This window comes from Carcharodon carcharias, chromosome 14 (genome assembly GCF_017639515.1).
Source record: "Carcharodon carcharias isolate sCarCar2 chromosome 14, sCarCar2.pri, whole genome shotgun sequence".
In the NCBI taxonomy this organism is placed as follows: Eukaryota; Metazoa; Chordata; class Chondrichthyes; order Lamniformes; family Lamnidae; genus Carcharodon; species Carcharodon carcharias.
This window is the reverse complement of record NC_054480.1, coordinates 48668566-48690199: the sequence shown is the minus strand read 5'-3', so window position 1 is coordinate 48690199 and position 21634 is coordinate 48668566. Positions and strand designations below refer to the sequence as shown.

The 21634-nt window shown below is 42.2% G+C and overlaps 1 protein-coding gene across 7 annotated transcripts in view; it reads left to right on the top strand.

Annotated features, from left to right (window-relative positions):
• Window positions 1-21634, top strand: part of LOC121286796 (cadherin-like protein 26) — a 118740-nt gene that overhangs the window by 18067 nt on the left and 79039 nt on the right. For all 7 annotated transcript variants that reach the window (XM_041203840.1, XM_041203839.1, XM_041203843.1 and 4 more), the window contains 6 exons: window positions 468-626; window positions 2020-2167; window positions 5853-6019; window positions 10147-10278; window positions 18044-18229; window positions 19451-19722. In XM_041203840.1, the coding sequence (XP_041059774.1) occupies window positions 468-626; window positions 2020-2167; window positions 5853-6019; window positions 10147-10278; window positions 18044-18229; window positions 19451-19722 (1064 nt within the window). The remainder of the gene's footprint in view (window positions 1-467; window positions 627-2019; window positions 2168-5852; window positions 6020-10146; window positions 10279-18043; window positions 18230-19450; window positions 19723-21634) is intronic.

Below are 21634 nucleotides of genomic sequence, written 5' to 3'. Positions count from 1 at the left end.
ATTTATTGCCAAGTTGTGTATTGTATTATTTCAACAATTATATATTTAATATTCCACTGTAAAGAGCAATAACATGTGGAAATTAATGATAACATACGCAGTAAAAATGAACAATCTCGGGCTCCGATACTCAGTTTAATCCAAAGAGTAGTGTAAAGAAATAAGGTAAATTATAGAACAAAATGTTAGAAAGCAGCCTGGTGCAAACAGGGGATTAAAAAGTTTCAGAGGACTCAACATTAAATTAGAATAGGTTTTGGATGACATTAATGGTGGAATAGATTTTTGCTAAAGTAACAGTAAACTAAAGTTTGTTCAATCATATTGTGTGAGCTACGCATAAGAGGATCATTTGATCACATTGTATGACTATTGACCTTTTCAATTACATCATGAGAGCTATTGATCAAGGGAAGTCACATGGATTTTATTTATAATATTTTGTGATTTTTATTATATTTTGGCAGATTAACAATGACAGATCAGTTCAGGAGAAACTTATATTCAGACTGAGTGGTGATGGAGTTGACATAGCACCGGAGTTGGGCTTGTTCTATCTAAACCCAAGCACAGGATTAATAATGATTAATCGCACAGTTGATCGTGAAAAAACACCAACATTTTCAGTACAGTTTAATATTTCTTTTATCTCTTCATGTTTACCAAATGTTCATAAAATTATAAAACGTTTATAAAATTGTTGCAATAGATAACCCACATTATTTATTTAAAATTTTTTAAGGTTATACAATGACCATATCCACAATTGAACAGTAAGTTCTTCACGCAACTTAACTTTTTTTTTAGTATCAGATGGTTTTTCAATTCATCATGTTTGGAGATTTTCTTCTTCACCTTATTCAGACAGTGGATGTGGAAATATGCTATTTTATCTATTTTATCTAATTGACATAGCTTCCAGTGTTCCACCTCGTTTCTGCTTCCTTGATTGCAAATTACCCTCAGTTTTTCTTTAAGTCAGATCAAAAGCTTGCACCCTTGGTGTATTATGAGACTGAGATATTAATACTTCAAGAAGTGCTGCCCATTGCTTATTCTCCTGTAGCTGCATACTGAAGGCTGATGTGTTTTTGTTTTGTAAAGAGAGCAATAGGGGAATATTATGAGTACAAATGAAAGTATCATTTTTTTCTAGGGCAGCTTTCTGTCTGCTGTTTTGTATCCTCCTATAATGTGAGAGTTTAACATTTAAAGATAACCTACACTTATTTATAGTCCTTCACTTGCTCAGGCAACCCAAAGTGTTTTATCGCCAACACACTTGAAGTGTAATAATTGTTGTGTTGGTAAACATGGCAGTTAATTAACGCAAAAAGATCCTACTCTATTTTCAGTCCAATTAATTACTTTGAAGATTTTGATTAATGCTGGCCAGAACACCAGGGGAAATTCCTTTCTTCAGGCAGAATGTTTTAAATCCCCCCGATCAGGCAGGTGGATAGCCCTGCTCAGTACAATAGGCTTTACAAATCCATTATTGAGCCATTTCTGCAAAGTCATTGCACTCTACAGCTGTATTCACAAATGTGTCAACATTATGCTAGTGACATTGCTTGTTAGCTCCTCCTGAACAGTCGAATGATCACTGCCTCAAGTATGTTAACACTTCTCAGGTAGCTGATGCCTAACTTGATTAGTAATGAAATTTTGTGTCCTGGACATAGCAAGGTTGTTCAGTCCTGACATTTTGCTTGTGGGTTGCAGAAAACTAAAAAGAGTCTGGAAGCAGCTTTACTTGTCCCTGCACTTGAACTTATTGGATTTCTGGGGTACAGTGCACAGCACAGAAAAATTGGGTCAGGATTGCACACCCATAAGGGAGACCATCCTACCTTCCAATGGTCCATCCACTTTTGACAGAAATTTAGTCCAAAAGTGATACAGGAAGCAATAAATGGGCTCATTAAGTTCATTATTGAAATCAGAATTTTCATTATGATTTAATCAAATATACCTTATTTTAATGTTACCTTATCTCAATTTATATTTTTTATTCAGTTGAATATTGATGCTTTGAGTGCACAAACCTCAGAGAAGGTAGATCAAACATTGAAATATCTTATTAGAGTGAAAGATATCAATGACAATGCACCAATCTTCAATGATTCAAGATATGAAGTAAATGTACCTGAAAACGCTGCCGAAGGTAAATTGTTGGTTTAAGTTCATCCTTTAAAAGATGTAATTAGTTAAAAATCAAGTAAGGAAAACTCTTAGCAAGCTGTACTTTTTTAAGTGTAGAGCAACATGGACTTAATAGCTTGCTGACATACTGGGCTGGATTTTCCCATTTGGGTCATGATCCTCATGTCGGCCTCAATTCTGTGGCAAAAACTTGGAAGTAGCTATGGTAGGACTTTGCCTGCAATCTTTCCAGAAGTGACCAGTTAAGAGTTGGTCTCCAGGAACCCTATCCATTTAAGGATGCTGGGCAGATCACAGAATTGGGAGGCCTTGCAGCGATGTCCAACCAGGAGCACCACTACAAGGCGTGCATGCTGCTGATCTAGGCAGGTCAAAATAGTAGTACTCTCTGCAGGGTTGTAAAATGTTAAAAATTCCTCCTGGCCACAATTTTCAGGCCACCATTGGCGAGGGGAAGCACCCCATGGGATGGCCTGCGGGCGCAGTTGTAGCCGTTGTATTTCCAATGGGTCTGTGCTAGGGTGATGGATTTGGGCTCACAGATACCTAAATATGCAGTCAATTAGTCATAAGTAATTTCAAAATGGTTTATTAAGATTATTAAGGGACAACAGTTTGTATATGATACATTTAACTAATTAGATAGAGCAAGGTATATGATCTGTAACAGCTTGTGATAACAGTATTCCGCTTTCCAGTCAAAGTGTTAGGAAACTCTTCCCTCAATCTCTCTATCTTCCTCCTCCTCCTCTGATCCTTTCTTCCATTTGAAGAAGGCAGCTGCCTAAAAGCACTGCCACCTCACCAGCACCTCAGCAGTACCTCAGCCCCATACCACCAGTAATGTACCAATATTTATACCCTTTTTGGTGGGTTGGTAGCTTACCCAGTGTCAATCATCTATCTAACTATTCTGACCAATGAATACAGGACAGGTACTCCAAACGTCAGGGTGGTTACCACCCCTACTGTTTGTCATCCTGCTCGAGGTCAGTTTTTAGATTACATTATGAGGAGGGTCATATCTTGGTCTTTTCTAAACAATTACATGGATAAGACGGTACAGAAGATCCCATCCTACCAGCTTAGGAATGTCAACATGGCAGCCTGAAATAAGATGGTTTAAGGGTCAAAGTGTTTAGAAATCCTGTTTCCAGAGAGAGAATCAATGCTGTGTAGAAGCATCAAGGTTCTATATTATGCAGAAAATACCTGTTTATTCAAGACCCCAATTTCTTACTGTTCACCCTGCTTTGAGAAGGAAGTATCCTTATTGACTTCTCACAACTAATTTTCAGATAAAATAGTTATGTATACCCTAGCCTGCCACCAGGAGGCTGCGGAGACATCAGTGACTCCCCAGCCTGCCATCTGGAGGCCACCTCCAGTTAAATAATGGGGTCCAGCCTCAATGTGCACCCAGCCACCATCTTTAAGGTCCCGGCAGCAGCAGCAGAATGTCTCCCCTATTTGGCCCAATAATGGGTCTAATTGGCTGTCAGTTGTTTCTGGGCAGGTAGCCTCTGTCATGTTCACTTTGCCTCGGACAGGATTGTTGGGAGGTGGCGACATGGTGGGTAGCCGAACTGATGTGCTCTTTTCAAATTTTTGCTCTTGATTCAAGGCCCTAACCATGAAAATTCAGCTCACTGTCCAGGCTCGCAACTGTAGAATAGCCAAAAGCAAGATACAAGAAGGCATCAATGGCATGCTCTTCCAGCTACTTCTTTCCTTTTCTGCCCTCTTATTTTCCCAAAATATGTCAAAGTTAAAGTCTACTGATAATCAGGTGAGCTCAGGAAGTGTTGAAGTTCTGAACCAGCTATCAGGGGGCGCATGAAAATGGGTTTCCTTTGGTCATCCTTCTTTTTAATCTGTGGTTTGCAACAATCATTCAACTGAGATTTGAAACAAACTGAAGTGCAGACCAAACCCAGGACAATGGCTGACCATGGAATTTAATGCTAGTTAGATTTTAGGCTTTTTTAAACTACATCAACTATTAGTGTACTGTCAAAAACAATGCCACAAGTCTTTAAAAAAAAATCACTATCTTTACAGAAGTACAGATGCACTGGAATTGATTTCAATGGTATAAATGTTAAGGATATAAATGTTAAGTCTTCAAAGGTTTTTTTTTAATTCATTCATGGGATGTGGGTGTTGCTGGCTAGGCCAGCATTTATTGCCCATCCTTAATTGGCCTTGTTTAGAGGGCATTTAAGAGTCAACCTGCGGATCTGGAGACACATATAGGCCAGACCAGGTGAGGATGCCAGATTTCCTTCCCATAAAGGGCATAAACCAGGTGGGTTTTTACCACAATCAGCAATGGTTCTGTGGTCATCATCTTCCAGATTTTTATTGAATTCAAATTTCACCATCTGCCATGGTGGGATTCAAACCCGGCTCCTCAGGGCATTATCCTGGATCTCTGGAATACTAGTCTAGTGACAATAGCACTATGCCACCGCCTCCCCCGAGAGATATAAAATACTTAATGGATCAGACACAATAAGCACAGAAAATACTTTATTGCAAACAGATCATCAAGACAGTAAAGCACAGGTCTAAGATTGTGAAGGACAGACTTCAAGAAGTATTTATTTAAATAGAGGATATTCAAGAGTTGGATGGGTTGCCAGGAAAGGTTAAGAGAAGCTAGGATACTCACTTGGGAAACAACTAGATACAATAATTACAAAAGTAGGGAGGTCATGTTGGAGTTGTATAGATCCTTGGTGAGGTCACAGCTGGAGTACTGTGTGCAGTTCTGGTCGCCACATTATAGGAAGGATGTGATTGCACTGGAGGAGGTGCAGAGGAGATTCACCAGGATGTTGCCTGGGATGAAACATTTAAGTTATGAAGAGAAGTTGGATAGACATGGGTTGTTTTCATTGGAGCAGAGAAGACTGAGGGGCGACCTGATCGAGGTGTACAAGATTATGAGGGGCATGGACAGGATGGATAGGGAGCAGCTGTTCCCCTTAGTTGAAGGGTCAGTCACTAGGGGACACAAGTTCAAGGTGAGGGGCAGGATGTTTAAGGGGGATGTGAGGAAAAACTTTTATACCCAGAGAGTGGTGATAGTCTGGAATGCCCTGCCTGGGAGGGTGGTGGAGGCGCGTTGCCCCACATCCTTTAAAAAGTACCTGGATGAGCACTTGGCACATCATAACATTCAAGGCTATGGGCCAAGTGCTGTTAAATAGGATTAGGTAGGTAGGTCAGGTGTTTCTCATGTGTCGGTGCAGACTCGATGGGCCAAAGGGCCTCTTCTGCACTCTGTGATTTTGTGATTCTGTGAATAATGGGAAGAGGATGGGTTTGGTAACTAAGGAGGGATGAGATCAGTTAGACTGAAAGGCTTGCTTTATTCAAATATATCTTGTGAGCATTAAGATCAGTCTTGTCCCTTGTGGATCATATCTCATTCATATACGATGGTGGCTGATGGCATTGGGAAATTCTGAAACACAGTGCAGTCAGTAGTTGTTTAAAGTGATGTAAATCTACTGCAATGAGGTTTTGTGGGTGTGTGATATAGAATATACAGGCATCAAAATAAATTACATGATGTTCAAGTAGTGCTTAATGTAACATAACAGCCATGTTATGAATGAGCAATATGACTCAATATTATATAAGTAATAGCTTTATAAAATTAATTATGCTCTGTTTAGGTAAAGAAATTTTTCGAGTTAATGCCACAGATAAGGATGAGAAAAACAATCCGAACTCACATATTTCATACTCGCTGATTTCTCAGAAACCCTCAAAAGATTCCAGTCATTTTCACATCAATGGTACAAATGGAGCAATAAGTTTTACAGGATGCCTAAATTATGAGGTATGCCAATGTTTTAATGAGTATATGAGAAAATGACATTTTTTGACTTTGAAAGATTAAGGTAAAGGATCTTTTTAAAAATGTATTCTTTCATGGGAAGTAGGCATCACTGGGTGGGCCAGCATTTTTATTGACCATCCCTAGTTGCCCTTGAGATGATCTGCCATTCTTGAACCACTATAGTCCATGAGGTGTAGGTACACCCACAGTGCTGTTAGGAAGGGAGTTCCAGGATTTTGACCCAGGGACAGTGAAGGAACGGCAATATATTTCCACATCAGGATGGTGAGTGACTTGGAGGGTAGTTTGCAGGGTTGGCGTTCCCATCTGTCTGCTGCCCTTGTCCTTCTAGGTGGTAGAGGTTGCAAGTTTGGAAGGGACTGTCAAAGACCACTGCCTCTGTGTGTTGGTGGTGTAGAGAGTGGATGTTGAAAGTGGTGGATGGGGTGCCAATTAAGTGGGCTGCTTGTCCTGGGTGGTGTCAAGTGTTGTTGGAGCTGCACTTATCCAGACAAGTAGAGTATTCCATCACACTCCTGACTTGTGGCTTGTAGATAGTTCCTTGCAAATGATAACACAAGATTCTAGACAGATTGAGAAGAGCAAAGAAGATGAAATAAATCAGGTTGCACCCCACTTGGGTTTTAAAAGCTTGGAGATTGTGTGAGGGCGGAATGATTGAGGGAGGTTAGGGATGCTTAAGATTCTACATATAAACCATTAGATAAATAAAGAGGTGCTTGAAATTGCAAGAGCGTAACAAACTCTAAAAAATGACACCCAGAAAAGATAATGTCAGCATTTTGCCATTTGATCAGAGCTGTAAAGAGAGTTGCTCCAGGGGACAGAGGGCGACAGAAAAAGGGGTTGACCAAGGCATAACTGGATGCTGGAAGTCATGGTGGTTGCAGATGTGTTACAGTGGATGTGTAACAAGACAGATGAGCATGACTTAGCCTGACAGCAGATCTCCTGGCAGGAGTTGTTACTAGCAAGACAAAACATGCAGAATTACACTTGGAAAAGGAAAGGGAATAATCTTGATGCCACTTTATTAAAATAGACTTTGATTGACTTGGCGAGGTCTGAAAGTTTAAAAAAATTTCTGTCAACTCTGCACTGCCCACAGACCCTCCATTCCACAGGGGTCCAAGGATAAGTCCCTTTGAGGCTCCTACATTGGGGTGCCAGTGGTCACAGGTCCAGCTTTAAGGAGGTGCAAAATGAACTTCTTTGTTAACATAGTTGAAAGAATGAATGAAGAAATTTTTTGCAAAAGACAGTGCTCAGAAAATCACAGGTCTGAAAACCTTGATTTTGCAAACAATTAAATTGATGGATGGACAATGGAGGGGGGAAGTGTAGGGCTCTGATTTCTCAATTTGTGTTCCCTGTGCTGATCTTTTCTTGTCTGAGGCATCTGATCAGACAATCAACCCATAAAACAACATAAATAGGAGGAGGAATTTGGCTTAAGGCAGCTCAAGCTTGTTTTGACTTTCAATAATATCATCTACCTCAACTTCATTTCCCCGCACTATCCCCATATTCCTCAATTCTCTTATTAAACCAAAACCTATCATAAGACCATAAATAAGAAATAGGAGCAGGAGTCGACCTGACGGAGTTCCGACAGCCCCCTGAAGTAATTTTCTTGACAACTGATGTTAGACTAACTGGCCTGCTAGATCACTGCTTTCTCTTCCCCTCCTTTCCTGAATGGCTGTGTATGCTGCTGTCTCACAGGCACCTTTACACATGCTCACTCAACACCCACTTGATCTGCCAGTGCGTGTGCAATTGCTCACACTGCTGATGACATTGTTGTGCACCCATTGTCCACCCAGCTCGCTTTTACCCCACCTTTCTCCACACTGTCGCCATCCAGCTTCACTGCCCTCCTCCTGACATCTCACTTATTGTGAGCGAGGCAGTGAGGTATCAGGAGCAGGTTGGTGTGTGTTTGCGAGGTGGTGGTAAGAGGTCAGGAGAGGGGTGGTGGGGTCTCTCAGGGGGACGGTGAAGAGCAACAGGCAGCGAGGGCTCAGGAGGAGGCAGTGAGGCGTCAGGAGGAGGTTGGTGAGCGAGAGGCAGAGAAGACTCAGGAGCGGGCATCTGGGCTCAGGAGAGGGCATTGAGGGTTTGGGAGTGCAAGCGAGAGGAGGTGAACAGAAGTTGACAACGGGTGTACAACAGTGACTAACTGAAGGAGAAACCCACATATGCCAGCGGACAGACTGGGCGTCAAGTGTTCAAGGACAACTGTTCCATAGTGGTGGCAGGAGTTAGAGTTCTTGAACGGCATTGCTACACTTACTTTCAATCCACTGAGACCATTTTAGAATCTAGGGAACTTTGGAAAATCAAAATCAATGCATTCACTATCTCTCCAGCCACATCTTTTAGAACATAAGCTGTAGGCCAATAGGTCCTCAGACTTGAATATACTCAGCAATTGAGCATCCACAACCCCCTGGGATAAAGAATTCCAAAAATTCACAATCCTCTGATGGAATTTCTCCTCATGTCATGACTAAACGGCCAACCCCTATCTGGACCCCTAATTCTAGAATCCCTGGCCAGGGGAAACAACCTCTCACCATATACCTTTAAAGCTCTCTAAAATTCTGTGTGTTTTAATATGATCACATTGCATTCTTTTAAACTTCAGAAAATGTAGGCACATTTTACTCAATCTCTCCTAATAGGACAACACTCTCATTTCAAGGATCAGTCCAGGGAACCTTCATTGCGCAGCGTCTAAGCAAATATATCCTTCCTTAAATAAGGAGACCAAAACTGTATGCAGTTCCCCCTGTGCTGCATGGCCATGGGGCTGGACAGCAACCTCAAAGGCCCTGTGCAGGCTGTGCACAAATCCCCCCCTTTAAGTTAGCACAGGTGCACAGCCACAAAAAGAATTTAAAGGACCTGAGCACTTAAATGACCTGGCTGCAGACTATGACAAAAAAATTTTCACAATACTTTTCACAATAGTGCAGGTGTGGTCTCACGAAAACCCGATATATCCTTGGCCCAACCATCTTTAGCTGCTTCATCAATGACCTTCCTTCTATCATAAGGCTAGAAGCGGGGATGTTCGCTGATGATTGCACAATGTTCAGAACCATTTGCGACTCCTCAGATACTGAAGCAGTCCATGTCCAAATGCAGCAAGACCTGGACAATGTCCAGGCTTCAGCTGACAAGTGGCAAGTAACATTCACACCACACAAGTGCCAGGCTATGACCATCTCCAACAAGAGAGAATCTAGCCATTGACCCTTAACATTCAATGGCATTACCATCACTGAATCTCTCACTATCAACATTCTAGAGGTTGCCATTGACCGTAAAATGAACCGGACTAGCCAAATACTGTGGCTACAAGAGCAGGTCAGAAGCTAGGAATCCTGTGGCGAGTGACTCACCTCCTGACCTCCCAAAGTGTGTCCACCTTCCACAAGGCATTCGTCAGGAATGTGATGCCATATTCTCCAGTTGCCTTGGTGAATGCAGTTCCAACAACACACAAGAAGCTTGATACCATCCAGGGCAAAGAAGCTAACTTGATTGACACCTCATCCACAAACACTCACTCCCTCCACCACCGATGTACAGTGGCAGCAATATGTGCCATCTACAAGATGCACTGCAGGAACTGATGAAAGATCCTTAGATCCTTCCAAACCCGTGACTGCTGCCATCTAGAAGACAAGGGCAGCAGATAGATGGGAACACCACCACCTGCAAGTTCCCCTCCAAGTCACTCAACATGCTAACTTAGAAATATATTGCAATTCCTTCACTGTTGCTGTGTTAAAATCCTGGAACTTCCTCCCTAACAGCACTGTGGGTGTAGCTACACCACATGGACTGCAGCTCACCACGACCTTCTCAAGGGCAGTTAGGGATGAGTAATAAATGCTGGCCTAGTCAGTGATGCCCACATCGCATGAATGGATAAAAAAAAACACTTACTTACGCATTTCATTTTAAATTTTGTGCACTTGTTGTCATTGTCTTGCCTTTTGATCATGAATCAATCTCTTAAAACAATAGATATGTGAAAACAATTTTTAAAATGTAATTTTTTTTTGATTGCTTGTATATCTTTTCTGCTTTAGAGGGTCAAATCTTACCTCCTTACTGTTAAAGCAAGAGACAATGGTGAGAACATCCTCAGCAGTACAGTAACAGTACAGATTAATGTCACTGATTCTAACAATAATCTTCCTGCTTTTATCAGAACTGGCAGCGTAAGTACTGTTTACCTCATACATTCATTTATAACTCCTTAAGTCTATCAGCATATTTCCTGAATATCAGATTTTTAAAATTATTGATGAAGAGAAATTATACTTTGTAAAGGTCTAATTGAACTTGATGAGAGTCAATTTTTCTCCCCTTCTCTGCATAAATGTATATCGGACAGATTGCTCCCAAAGTGCTTTCCACTTGATCTGACCCAAACCTTTCTGTATTCCTGGGTTCTGGCCAATAGTCTAGTATTCCCATTCTTCTGGGGGAACCCCACTTCTTGGCAGGAGTAAAGCTCACTATCAGCTCATTCTGCCAAATGGAGACTGAGGAAAATGGGGCAGTAGGCATATTAATGTCACTTCTGCCTCATTGCCATGGGAGAGCATGCTTGGGCTAGAAGGCAGAGGGCAGGTAAAATGCAGGAAAGCCACATTAGGATGGCTCCCCGACGCCTTCTGCTGCCAGGAAACTTTCCGAGTAGTGGAAACAACAGTGGCTCGGCTGCCCACTGACTGGAGGTGTTTGACTAATTTAGACAAAAAAGGCCCAATTAAAGACCATTTTCCCAGGCCACTGGCATTTTGTCAGTGGTAGAGCTGCTCTTCTGCCATGAGGGGAGGCAATCGGCTGCAAGGAGCTGCTCATCCTGTGGTTTCCCAGTGGGGTCATTGAAGCTGGAAGCTCCATGGCCCAAGGAGATGGCTGCCAGCTGCAAAGACCCCAGCAAAAAAAAAACTGTTTGCCACCCTACATGGGTGCCTCAAAATTAAGCCTGCAGAGCCAGCAACGCTCTGATTGAGCTGGCAGCATAGAATGCCTGCCTGCCTTGGCCACCTAACCTGCATGCTGACTCTTCATTGCCTCCTCTTGGCAATATCACAGGGGAAATGCTGCTTCCTGCCTGGATAGCTGGGCAGCTGAAACAAACACCATGATGATGAGCCATCCTCCCTTCTGGGAAGATCACACTCCTTGTTTCTTCTGTAGATACAAACATTGCAGGCTTTTCCATCGTGGGGCAGTTAGCTGTTTTCTGGATCTCTGTCCTTTTCCTGCTGTAGCAGCTGAGGAAAAAGTGTTGGTCACGTGCAAAATAGAACAAAATTAGCTTATTTTTTTTAAAGGAAATCGGAGGTCCTGACAGGCAGGGGTGCTGGTAGCTTCCATAATCCAATTTATGGCAGTAAATTAGGTTGGCTAATTCCATCTTGCATAACTGGCATGGGTTCTCCCATTTCTTATACTTACCTGAGCTACCGATGCTGATTTAGGCTTACTTCTCATCATACTATTGTACAATAAAGCAAATGAAAACTTTAAAGTTTGAGCCTCCTTGCTGCTGGCTGCTTCAGATTCATTCTGAAGTGTCTGATCCAGCTGATTGAACTTTGCCGTGCATGATTCTTACGTGACCATGGGAAATTTAAATCCATCTGAATTTTCCCTGAGTGGTGATAAGCAGATAACAGCAGAAAAACACTACCCATTAATGTGAAACGTTGATGTTTGCTATGTATACCAACTGTGACGAGAGCACCAACAGTTTAATACCTTTCTTGACTCTTGTGGAATTGATGGATGGAGTGATCACAGTTTGTGATTACAGATCAGGTAGGATAGGATGCAGCATGTTATTAGATTCCTCTTTGTGCAGTTAAACAATTCCAGAAAGTGTATAGTTATGTTATTGCAATTTCCAGTGTAAATTCAAATCATAATTCATTCATGCCATAGCCTAGGCTTTTCAATTGTAATGCCAACAGTAACCCATTAAAAGAAATAGGCTGCAACTTGTGCCATTGGAAGACATGGGCTAAAAATGGCAATGCAGTTTTCGTATCCTTTTACGGGATGTGGGTGTCGCTGGCTAGGCCAGCATTTATTACCCATCCCTAAATGCCTTGATAAAGTGGTGGTGAGCTGCCTTCTTGAACCACTGCAATCCATGTGGTGTAGGTGCTGTAGAAGGAGCCTTGGTGAGTTGCTGCAGTGCATTTTGTAGATGGAACGCACAGCTGCCTCTGTGTCCTTGGTGGAGGGAGTGAACACTGAAGGTGGGGAATGGGGTGCCAATCAAGCTTTGTCCTGGATGGTATCAAGCTTCTTGAGTGTTGTGGGAGCTGCACTCATCCAGGCAATTGGAGAGTATTCCATCACACTCCTGACTTGTGCCTTGTAGATGGTGGGCAGACTTTGGGGAGTCAGGAGGTGAGTTAATTGCTGCAGATTTTACAGCCTGTGACCTGCTCTTGTAACCACAGTATTTATTTTGTAGGTCCAGTTCAGTTACTGGCCAATGATAACTCCCAGGATGTTGATAGAGTGGGATTCAGCAAAGCTAATACAATTGAGTGTCAAGGGAAGATGATTGGATTCTCTCTTGTTGGAGATGGTTATTGCCTGGCACATGCATGGCGTGAATGTTATTTGCCACTTATTAGCCCATGCCTGAATATTGCTGCATATAGGCATGGACTCCTTTGGGAGCTGAGGAGTCATGAATGGTGCTGGACATCATGCAATCATCAGCAAACATCCCCATTTCTGACCTCAAGGTGGATGGGACGTCATTGATGAAGCAGCTGAAAATGGTTGGGCTGAGGACACTACCCTGAGGAACTCCTGCAGTGATGTCCTGAAGCTGAGATGATTGACCTCCAACAACCACAACCATCTTCCTTTGTGCTCTGTATGATTCCAACCAATGGAGAGTTTTCCCCCTGATTCCACTTTTTCTTGGGCTCCTTGCTGCCATACTCAGTCAAATGCTGCTTTGATGTCAAGGGCAGTCACTCTCTCCTCATCTCTGGAGTTCAGTCAATGTTTAGACCAACGCTGTAATAAGGTGAGGAGCTGAGTTGCCCTAGCGGAACCCAAATTGATCATCAGTGAGCAGGTTATTACTGAGTAAGTGCTGCTGCATAGCACTGTCAATGACACCTTCCATCACTTTACTGATGATTGAGAGTAGACTGTTGAGGTGGATTGGATTTATCCTGCTTTTTGTGGGCAGGACATACCTGAGCAATTTTCCACATTGCAGGGTTGATGCCAATATTGTGGCTTGTACTGGAACAGCTTGATTCGAGGTACTGGAGGTACTGGCTAGTTCTGGAGCTAGTTCAGTGCTATTGTCAGGTCCCATAACCTTTTCAGTATTCAATGCCTTCAGCTGTTTCTTGACATCATATGGAGTGAATTGAATTAGCCAAAGACTGAAATCTGTGATGTGATCTCAGGAAGAGGCTGAGATGGATCATCTTCTGGGCACTTTTGACTGAATATTGTTGCAAATTCTTCAGTCTTGTCTTTTACACTGATATACTGGGCTCCCTCAGCATTGAGGATGGTGATATTTGTGGAGTCTCCTCCTCTAGTTAAATGTTTAATTGTCCACCACCATTCACAAATGGATGTGGCAGGACTGCAGAGCTTATATCAAATCTGTATTTTTAAATTTGTTCATGGGATGTGGGTGTCACTGTCTAGGCCAGCATTTGTTACCCATCCCTAATTGCCCTTGTTCAGAGGACATTTAAGAGTCAACCACATTGCTATGGGTCTGGAGTGACAAGTAGGCCAGATCAGGTAAGGACAGCAGATTTCCTTCTCTAAAGGACATTAGTAAATCAGATGAGTTTTTACGACAATCAGCAGTGGTTCCATGGTCCATTGAATTTTTAATTCCAGATTTTTTTATTGAATTCAAATTTCACCATCTGACGTGGTGGGATTCGAACCTGGGTCCCCAGAGCATTACCCTCTTGGCTGTGGGATCGCTTAGCTCTGTCTATCGCTTGCTGCTTATGCTACTTGGCATGTAAGTAGTCCTGTGTCGTTGCTTCATCACGTTGGCACCTCATTTTTAGGTATGCCAGACATGTTCTTGACAAACCCTCCTGCACTCTTCATTGAACCAGTGTTGATCTGCTGGCTTGACGGTAATAGTTGATTGGGGGATATGCCAGGCCATGAGGTTACGGATTGTGGTTGTATACAATTCTGCTGCTGTTGCTGCTGCTGCTGATGGCCCACAGTGCCTCATGGATTCCCAGTTTTGAACTGCTGGACCTGTTCAAAATGTGTCCCATTTAGCACTGTTGTAGTGCCACCCAACATGATGGAGGGTATCTTCAGTGTGGAGATGGGTCTTCGTCTCCACAGGAACTGTCGTGTGGTCATCCCTGCCGATACTGTCATGGACAGATACATCTGTGGCTGATAAGATTGGTGAGGATGAGGTCAAGTATGTTTTTCCCTCTTTGTTTGTTCCCTCACCACCTGCCGCAGAGCCAGTCTAGCAGTTATGTCCTTCAGTACTCAGTCAGCTCAGTCAGTAAGTGGTATTACTCAGCCACTCTTGGTGATGGACATTGAAGTCTGCTACCCAGAGTACATTCTGTTTTCTTGCCAGCGTCAGTGCTTCCTCAAAGTGGTATTCAACATGGAGGAATACGGATTCATCAGATGAGGTTGCTGGTAATTAGCAAGTAGATTCCTTGCCCATGTTTGACATGATGCCGTGAAACTTCACGGGATTCAGAGTCAATATTGAGGACTCCAAGACAATTCCCTCCTGACTGTATGCCACTGTGCCGCCACATATGGTGACCGCCGACAGGACATACCCAGGGATGGTAGTATCTGGGATATTGGCTGTAAGGTATGATTTGGTGAATATGGCTATGTCAGGCTATTGCTTGACTAATCTACTGGACAACTCTTCCAGTTTTAGCACAACCCTGAGGTATTAGTTAGGAGGACTTTGCAGGGTCAACAAACCTGGGTTTCCGTTGTTATTTCTGGTGCCTGAGTCAATGCCGGGTGATCCATCTGGTTTCATTCCTTTTAGATTTAATAGCGGACAACTGAATGGCTTGCCTAGCCATTTCATAGGGAATGTAAGCGTTAACCACCATTGCTGTAGGTCTGGAGTCACACGTAGGCCAGGCCAGATAAGGACGGCAGATTTACTTCCGTAAAGGACATTAGTGAACCAGATGTGTTTTTACAACAACTGACAATGGTTTTATGGTCACCATTAGACTAGCTTATAGTTCTAGGTTTATTAATTTAATTTAATTTAAACTCCACCAGTTGCTTTGTTGGGATTCAAACCCCCGTCCTCAGACCATTAGCCTGGGCCTCTGCATTGCTCTCCAGTAATATTACCACTCTGCCACAGCCACCTCTTAGTTACAGTATCTGTGTCACTTGATTCAGAGGATAAAGTTTCAAACTCCCAACTAGAGCTCCATCAGTCTATTCAAAAGGGGGCTGTGAAGGGCACAACTTTATTTCTGAGCCTGAATGCAGGTGGGACATCAAGACGCCAACACGGACTTGGAAATTAATCTGGCAGATGGAGGCCTTGGGTGTAGCTTCAGCCTATTTTGAAGATAAATATTTTGGGCTTTTTGAGGTCCTTCTTGTGAAATTTGTTTTTTGCTCCTGCTGATTGATCGTTATTGGGTGGAATTGTCCCAGATTTGCATTAAGTGCGGTAGTGGGCGGGTAAAACAACATTTTACATGTTGGCTGCAATGTTGTGTTTCCACGCTGTATCATCCCAAAGTTGCAGCATTACTCGTGCATTCCCGGCAAACGTGCTGTTGCCATGCCGGGCCATCAATCGCCACTTTATCACACCAGTCGCCATGTTTAAAATCCAGCCGCACGCACACATCTCAGTGCTTCCAGCTCATGACTACTGCAGGGTAGATGTCCATGAAAGGCAAAAAGGCTGCAGCCCCCAGATTTACTATGCATCACTGGAACACCTTTTGGATGCTATGGAGGTGTGCTGTGATGTTCTCTACCCTGGCTCTGGCTGGAGATGGGCAGCGGCATGGCCAACCAGGCTTGGGAGGCCGTGGCGGTGGTGATCAGTGCCAATGCTGCACAGAAGAAGTTGGCCATGCAATGCAGATAGAGGATGAATGATCTCATCCATGCAGCCAGGTTATAGCAACCAGCTCACCACTCTAATCTCACATAGCCCTCGTCCTGCAGCCTCTTCCCTTGCCTGAGGCCACTTCTCACCTTTCACCAAGCATGTCCTAGCTCTGTGGCCATCGAAAAGCCATCCACATATGGCTGATCTGGTAGGTAGATACCTACCTGTGAGTTCCCCTAAAAGTGACGTGGTGCTTTCTGTGAAGCCTGATGCTGATGACTGCGAGTGCTGCCCAAAGCAAGGTAGGCAAACAAACCTTGAAGTCCCAAGTGAAGTGCAGCCCACCAGGTGCATGTCGTTTATGTGTTGTTGTGAAACAGGTTGGTGTGTTTTCCTGCTGGCATGGATGAATGATCCAGTGGGGGCATGGGGAGGGTGGGGGTGGGTGGAGGGATGGGGTTTCGTGTGGTGGGGAACAATTCTGGCGGGTTGGCCTAACAATGATATGCAGATGTATTACAATGAAGTTCCTGATGTCCGATGGCGGGAAATGCGGACCACCATCAGCGGCTTAAGCAGACAATCGCAAACTGGTTTCATGCTGTTGTGAAACCGATCATGCCATCTTGTCCACTCACACTACCAACATGCCCGATGCCAGCAGGCATGGAAAATCCCGGACTATATGTTTTGTCCCTCGTTCCTCTTACTAGCACCAGTGTATTTGCTAATGCACATCTTCTGTGTTGATTAGTCTGGATGAAGAGAAAGACATATAGAGGATGCTTGGCTGCTCAGGCAGCCCTAGAAGAGCTGTGTGCTCTTCACCTTCCCCAATCCTTTCCAGTACCCCTGAATCTACAGAAAAAGCTGATGTTGCTTCACTTTGAATATTTACAGCTTAAGTCCTATTCTCAACAATGACTATGCTTGCAATGGTGGGCATGCATGTGTAACTAACTGTACTGCTAGAAGATTCTTCAGAAGCACCATAATCATAGGAGATGGCACCACCAGAAAGATGGCACGCTGGAGTGAACAAAGGCCATTGTTGCCTACTTGGCAAACTCAAAAAGATACTACCAACTGCATTCACTTCCACATTAATGTTATAGAGATCTGTCTTGTCAGGGTCAGCAGATATAGGCATAGGCAAGAGGGTGCTATCTGCTGAAATGCCATCTGCAGTAATCATACAGCAGAAGGCATATCTGCAGGGATAGTAATGACCAGCTGTGACCTCAAACCTGGCTGCATAATCCTGTGCACTTGCTGACCTACATAATGGTGCTTTAGTGTGGCAGTGAGTGATTCTCTTCAGAGACACATCATGCAGCACCACCCCACTTCAGCAATTGTTAGACAGAGGTCAAGTGATGGGTTGCTGCATCATTTGTGCCTGTGCTTGGGGTTTCTTTTCCTTTTATTTTTGTTTGGGAGTCTCTTATCTCTTCATCCTTGCAAAGGTTGCTGATGAGTTGTGATGCCTTTTAAAACTGGCAAAGTTTTCTGAATTTTTGGCCCTCATTATGACACTCATTTAACCATTGTTGTCTCCTTAAATTTCACTTGTGTAGTTTTCCACTTTCACCACTTATCACTAGATACATCTGAGTTTTCATCTGGCGTTATGCAAATAGTCTTCTACTGGTAAAATAAGTGCTATTTTTGTTGTGAGATTTGCATTTGATGTTCACATATGAATATCAAAACCGCTTAAAATAGACTATTGTCTAAAGACAAAAATTGGCCCCATAAGCCCAATGCACCATCAGACTTGAACTGGTTTGCTTATTGACCATCAGAATCTTTTTTTTAGAATCATAAGAGCTGACATTTTAACAAATGTTTATTACAATCTTCAGTTTTCAGGTCAAGTAAAGGAAAATGATGAACATGTGACTATACTTAGAGTAAGTGTCACTGACAAAGATAATCCCAAAACACCAGCCTGGAGGGCAAAGTATAACATAATAGAAGGGAATGAACATGGAAATTACAAGATTGAAACTGATCCAGAAACAAATGATGGAATTCTATCCCTTGTTAAGGTAAACAATTTTCATTACTTAATAATGATATTTGCTACTGTAATATTAATCAATAATCCATGCTTTTTTGCTGGACCAGGAATGATTAAGATTGGGCATACAATGTGCCTGGGCTTAACATATTGCTATAGAGCTACCTACCAGATCTTATTTTTTCTCGTAAGGTAATTTGAAGACTATATTTAGCTTTTCCCTTTTCCAGAATATAAATGTCACAACGCACTTCACAGCCAATGAAGCATATTTTTTTTAAAGTGTAGTCGATTGTTGTATTGTAAGAAATGTGGCAGCCAAATTGCACACAGCAAGATCCCGCTAACAGAAACCTGATAATGACCAAATAATCTGGTTTTAGCTGATTATTGGGAAGAAGAGAATTTCCATTCTCTTCTTTAAAATAACGTTGTGGGATCTTTTACATCCACCTTTGAGAGTTGGAAGTCAGTTTAACATCTCATCATGAAGATGGGACCTCCAGCAATGCAGCAGTCCCTCATTACTGCCTTGGGGTATCAGCCTAGATTATGAGCTTGGTATTTAAATCTACAACCTTCTGGTTTAGAATCAAGGAGCTTATTAATAACTAATGCACACTTTATGCAATAGACGTGAGTTGAACTGGCTGCCTGATGAAAGATTTACACACTATGTTTCTACTCAGCTCCTTCATGCCTATATTTCAGCTCCAAATTAAAAACTGCACATACTCTAGCTGCTAAATTTAGGGCCATAGAGTATAAGAGCAAGAAACTTATGATAAACCTGTATAAAACACTGGTCTGGTCTCAACTGGAGTATTGTGTCTAGTTCTGGGTACCACACTTTAGAAAGAATGTGAAGGCATTAGAGAGGTGCAGAAAAGATTCACAAGAATGATTTCCAGGTTGAGGAACTTCAGTTATGTGGATAGCTTTGAGAAGTTGGGACTGTTCTCCTTGAAGAAGGGAAGGTTGAGGGGATATTTGATAGAGGTATTCAAAATCATGAGTGGTCTGGACAGAGTAGATGGGGAGAAACTGTTCCTATCGGTGTAAGGATTGAGAATCAGAGGGTACAGATTTAACGTCTTAGCAGAAGAGGGAATGGCGACATGAGGAAAAGCATTTTTTACACAGACTGTGGTTAGCACCTGGAATGCACTGCTAGGAAATCCTGCCCAATGTCTTATTGAACTACCTGAACAGATATTTTCTATTGGAATTTGTTCTCCTATACTTGCAGCATTTGAACTATGAAGGTGGTTCAAAGAGACAGCTGAAGATCTCTGTCGAAAATGAGGAAATGTTTTTTAGTTGTTCAAAAAAGACTGATGACCAAAAAGCTGATGCACTAGACAGTGTATCTGTAGTTGTCAATGTGTATGATATTAATGACGCTCCTGTGGTCCACCCTCCAGAAGTAACTGTTCAGCTACCAGAAGGTCTCAAATTAAACAAAGAATTGGTGAAATTTAATGCAACTGCTCATGATAAATTGATTACAAATAATATCAGGTAAGAAACAATTAAATTTAAACCATAGAATATAGCAACATTAACAAATACTTTGCCATTATCTTTTTAATATTTTACTTCATTGTATTTTTTCATTCCTTTCTGTCTATATACTTCTACTCCAAATCAGAAACATGCAAAACATGAGTTACAGTACTACTTATTTTGATGTAATTAATGTGCCACAGATTAGTGAACAAAATAGATACTGCTGTAAATTTTTCCTGTCAGTCACTAATAGTCCAAATGAATATAGACAATTGTATTCCAATAGAAACTGACTGCATGGCCTGCATGGCATCTGCTTTTTAAGTGCTAAATGGCTTCTTCAGCCTCTAATATGGTGGGCAAGAAGTGTGCACATATTTCTGGCTACAAGTGTGCCTCTAGCCATACAGGATAAGCTAGATAAGCTCACAGCAGGGGCACAAATCAAGAATATTTTGAGCACAAAGCAATTTGTTCAAATGTTGGTTCTGCATGTCTTATAGGAGCTATTTCCAATAGCACCCCCAACTGCTTCCCTCCCTGGGGCCCACTATCTTTACCCACTCCTGAGGGGATCACAGCAATGCAGAAGTTTTCCATCATTTAGAGGTGGCACCATTTTCCATGCACATTACACAACCATTCTTGTTTCTCAGCTGCAGTTCAGAACTCCCAATGAATCTGTAGAAGAGCCGACTTCCTGGTGCCACTGCACTAAATCTAGCTCCTATCTCTTTGATCTTCTTGCCTGTCCAAGTTGAATCTAGGACTTGAATGAAATTCCCTCACAAGCATGTTGTAAGCTCCACCATAGAATTCAACGTGTTTTGAAAGCTTTCTGGCAGGCAATTCAATATTTTCAGCAATTGTAATTGAGAACAGAAATTATCCTTTTATCTAAATGTCAGGCCAGAAAGTCTACATCTTTTTCCTCTTCAGCAGACTAGTAAAGACAAATTAAACTGCCCGTGCAATGTGCACAGCATTCAAAATGAAATGGAGGAATTGGAGGGAATAATCTGTAGTGAGGAACCAGATGTAATAGGAATAATTAAAACATGGCTATGTTAAGAGTAGGATGGGTAACTAAGTATTGCAGGTTATATCATAATCAGAATTTTGAAGGAAGAAGGGTGGGCGGGTGAGTGCGGGAGGGATGTGGAGCAACTCTACTAATTAGAGATAACATAATGGCAATGGGAAAAAGGAAAATAACTAACAGAAGGTTAAAAACAGACTTTATATGAATTTAAATTAAAGATAGTAAGGGATCAGTCACATTAATGCTATACTACAAACCAACAATTAATGTAAAGCAAGTGGAGGAAGAAATTTTGTTATGACTTCTGTATAGGCCATTTAAGTTTAAAGAGAAATTCAAACACTTAGTGATTAACTGAAAGAAATTACATTACAAATTGTCATGTTTTTAAACAAAATACAAACTTTACTGTTTATAAAAACTTAAACAAAGCAAGCACTGCTAAGTTAACACTATAGTTTGCCATGACTTAAGAGTAAAAACCCAGTTCCCCTTTTTATTTCCTAACTCCACCCAAAAGTTTCCTTATAAATTTCAAGATTTTGAGAATTCATTCACTTCTCCTTGGATTCAAACCAAGTGTGCCACAGCTCTCTGGCCCAATTCACTTTGATTTCCCTTCAGTGTTCCAGCTATTCTTGAAGATTTAAGAAATTGTGGAGATTCTTCCATTAGCTCTTGGCTATGCAACCCTCCAACTTTCTTGTAAAACCTCATGACTATGGACTTCTCAGCTCAAACTTGGGGCTCACTAAATTCATGCTTAGTGATTTAACAATCAGGAACACCCTTGGTTTCTAATGCCCTCTACATTCCCTGCCCTGGCTTAGGACAGACGCAGACAGGGGAGGCAGTGGCAGAGTGCTGTTGTCACAGAATCAT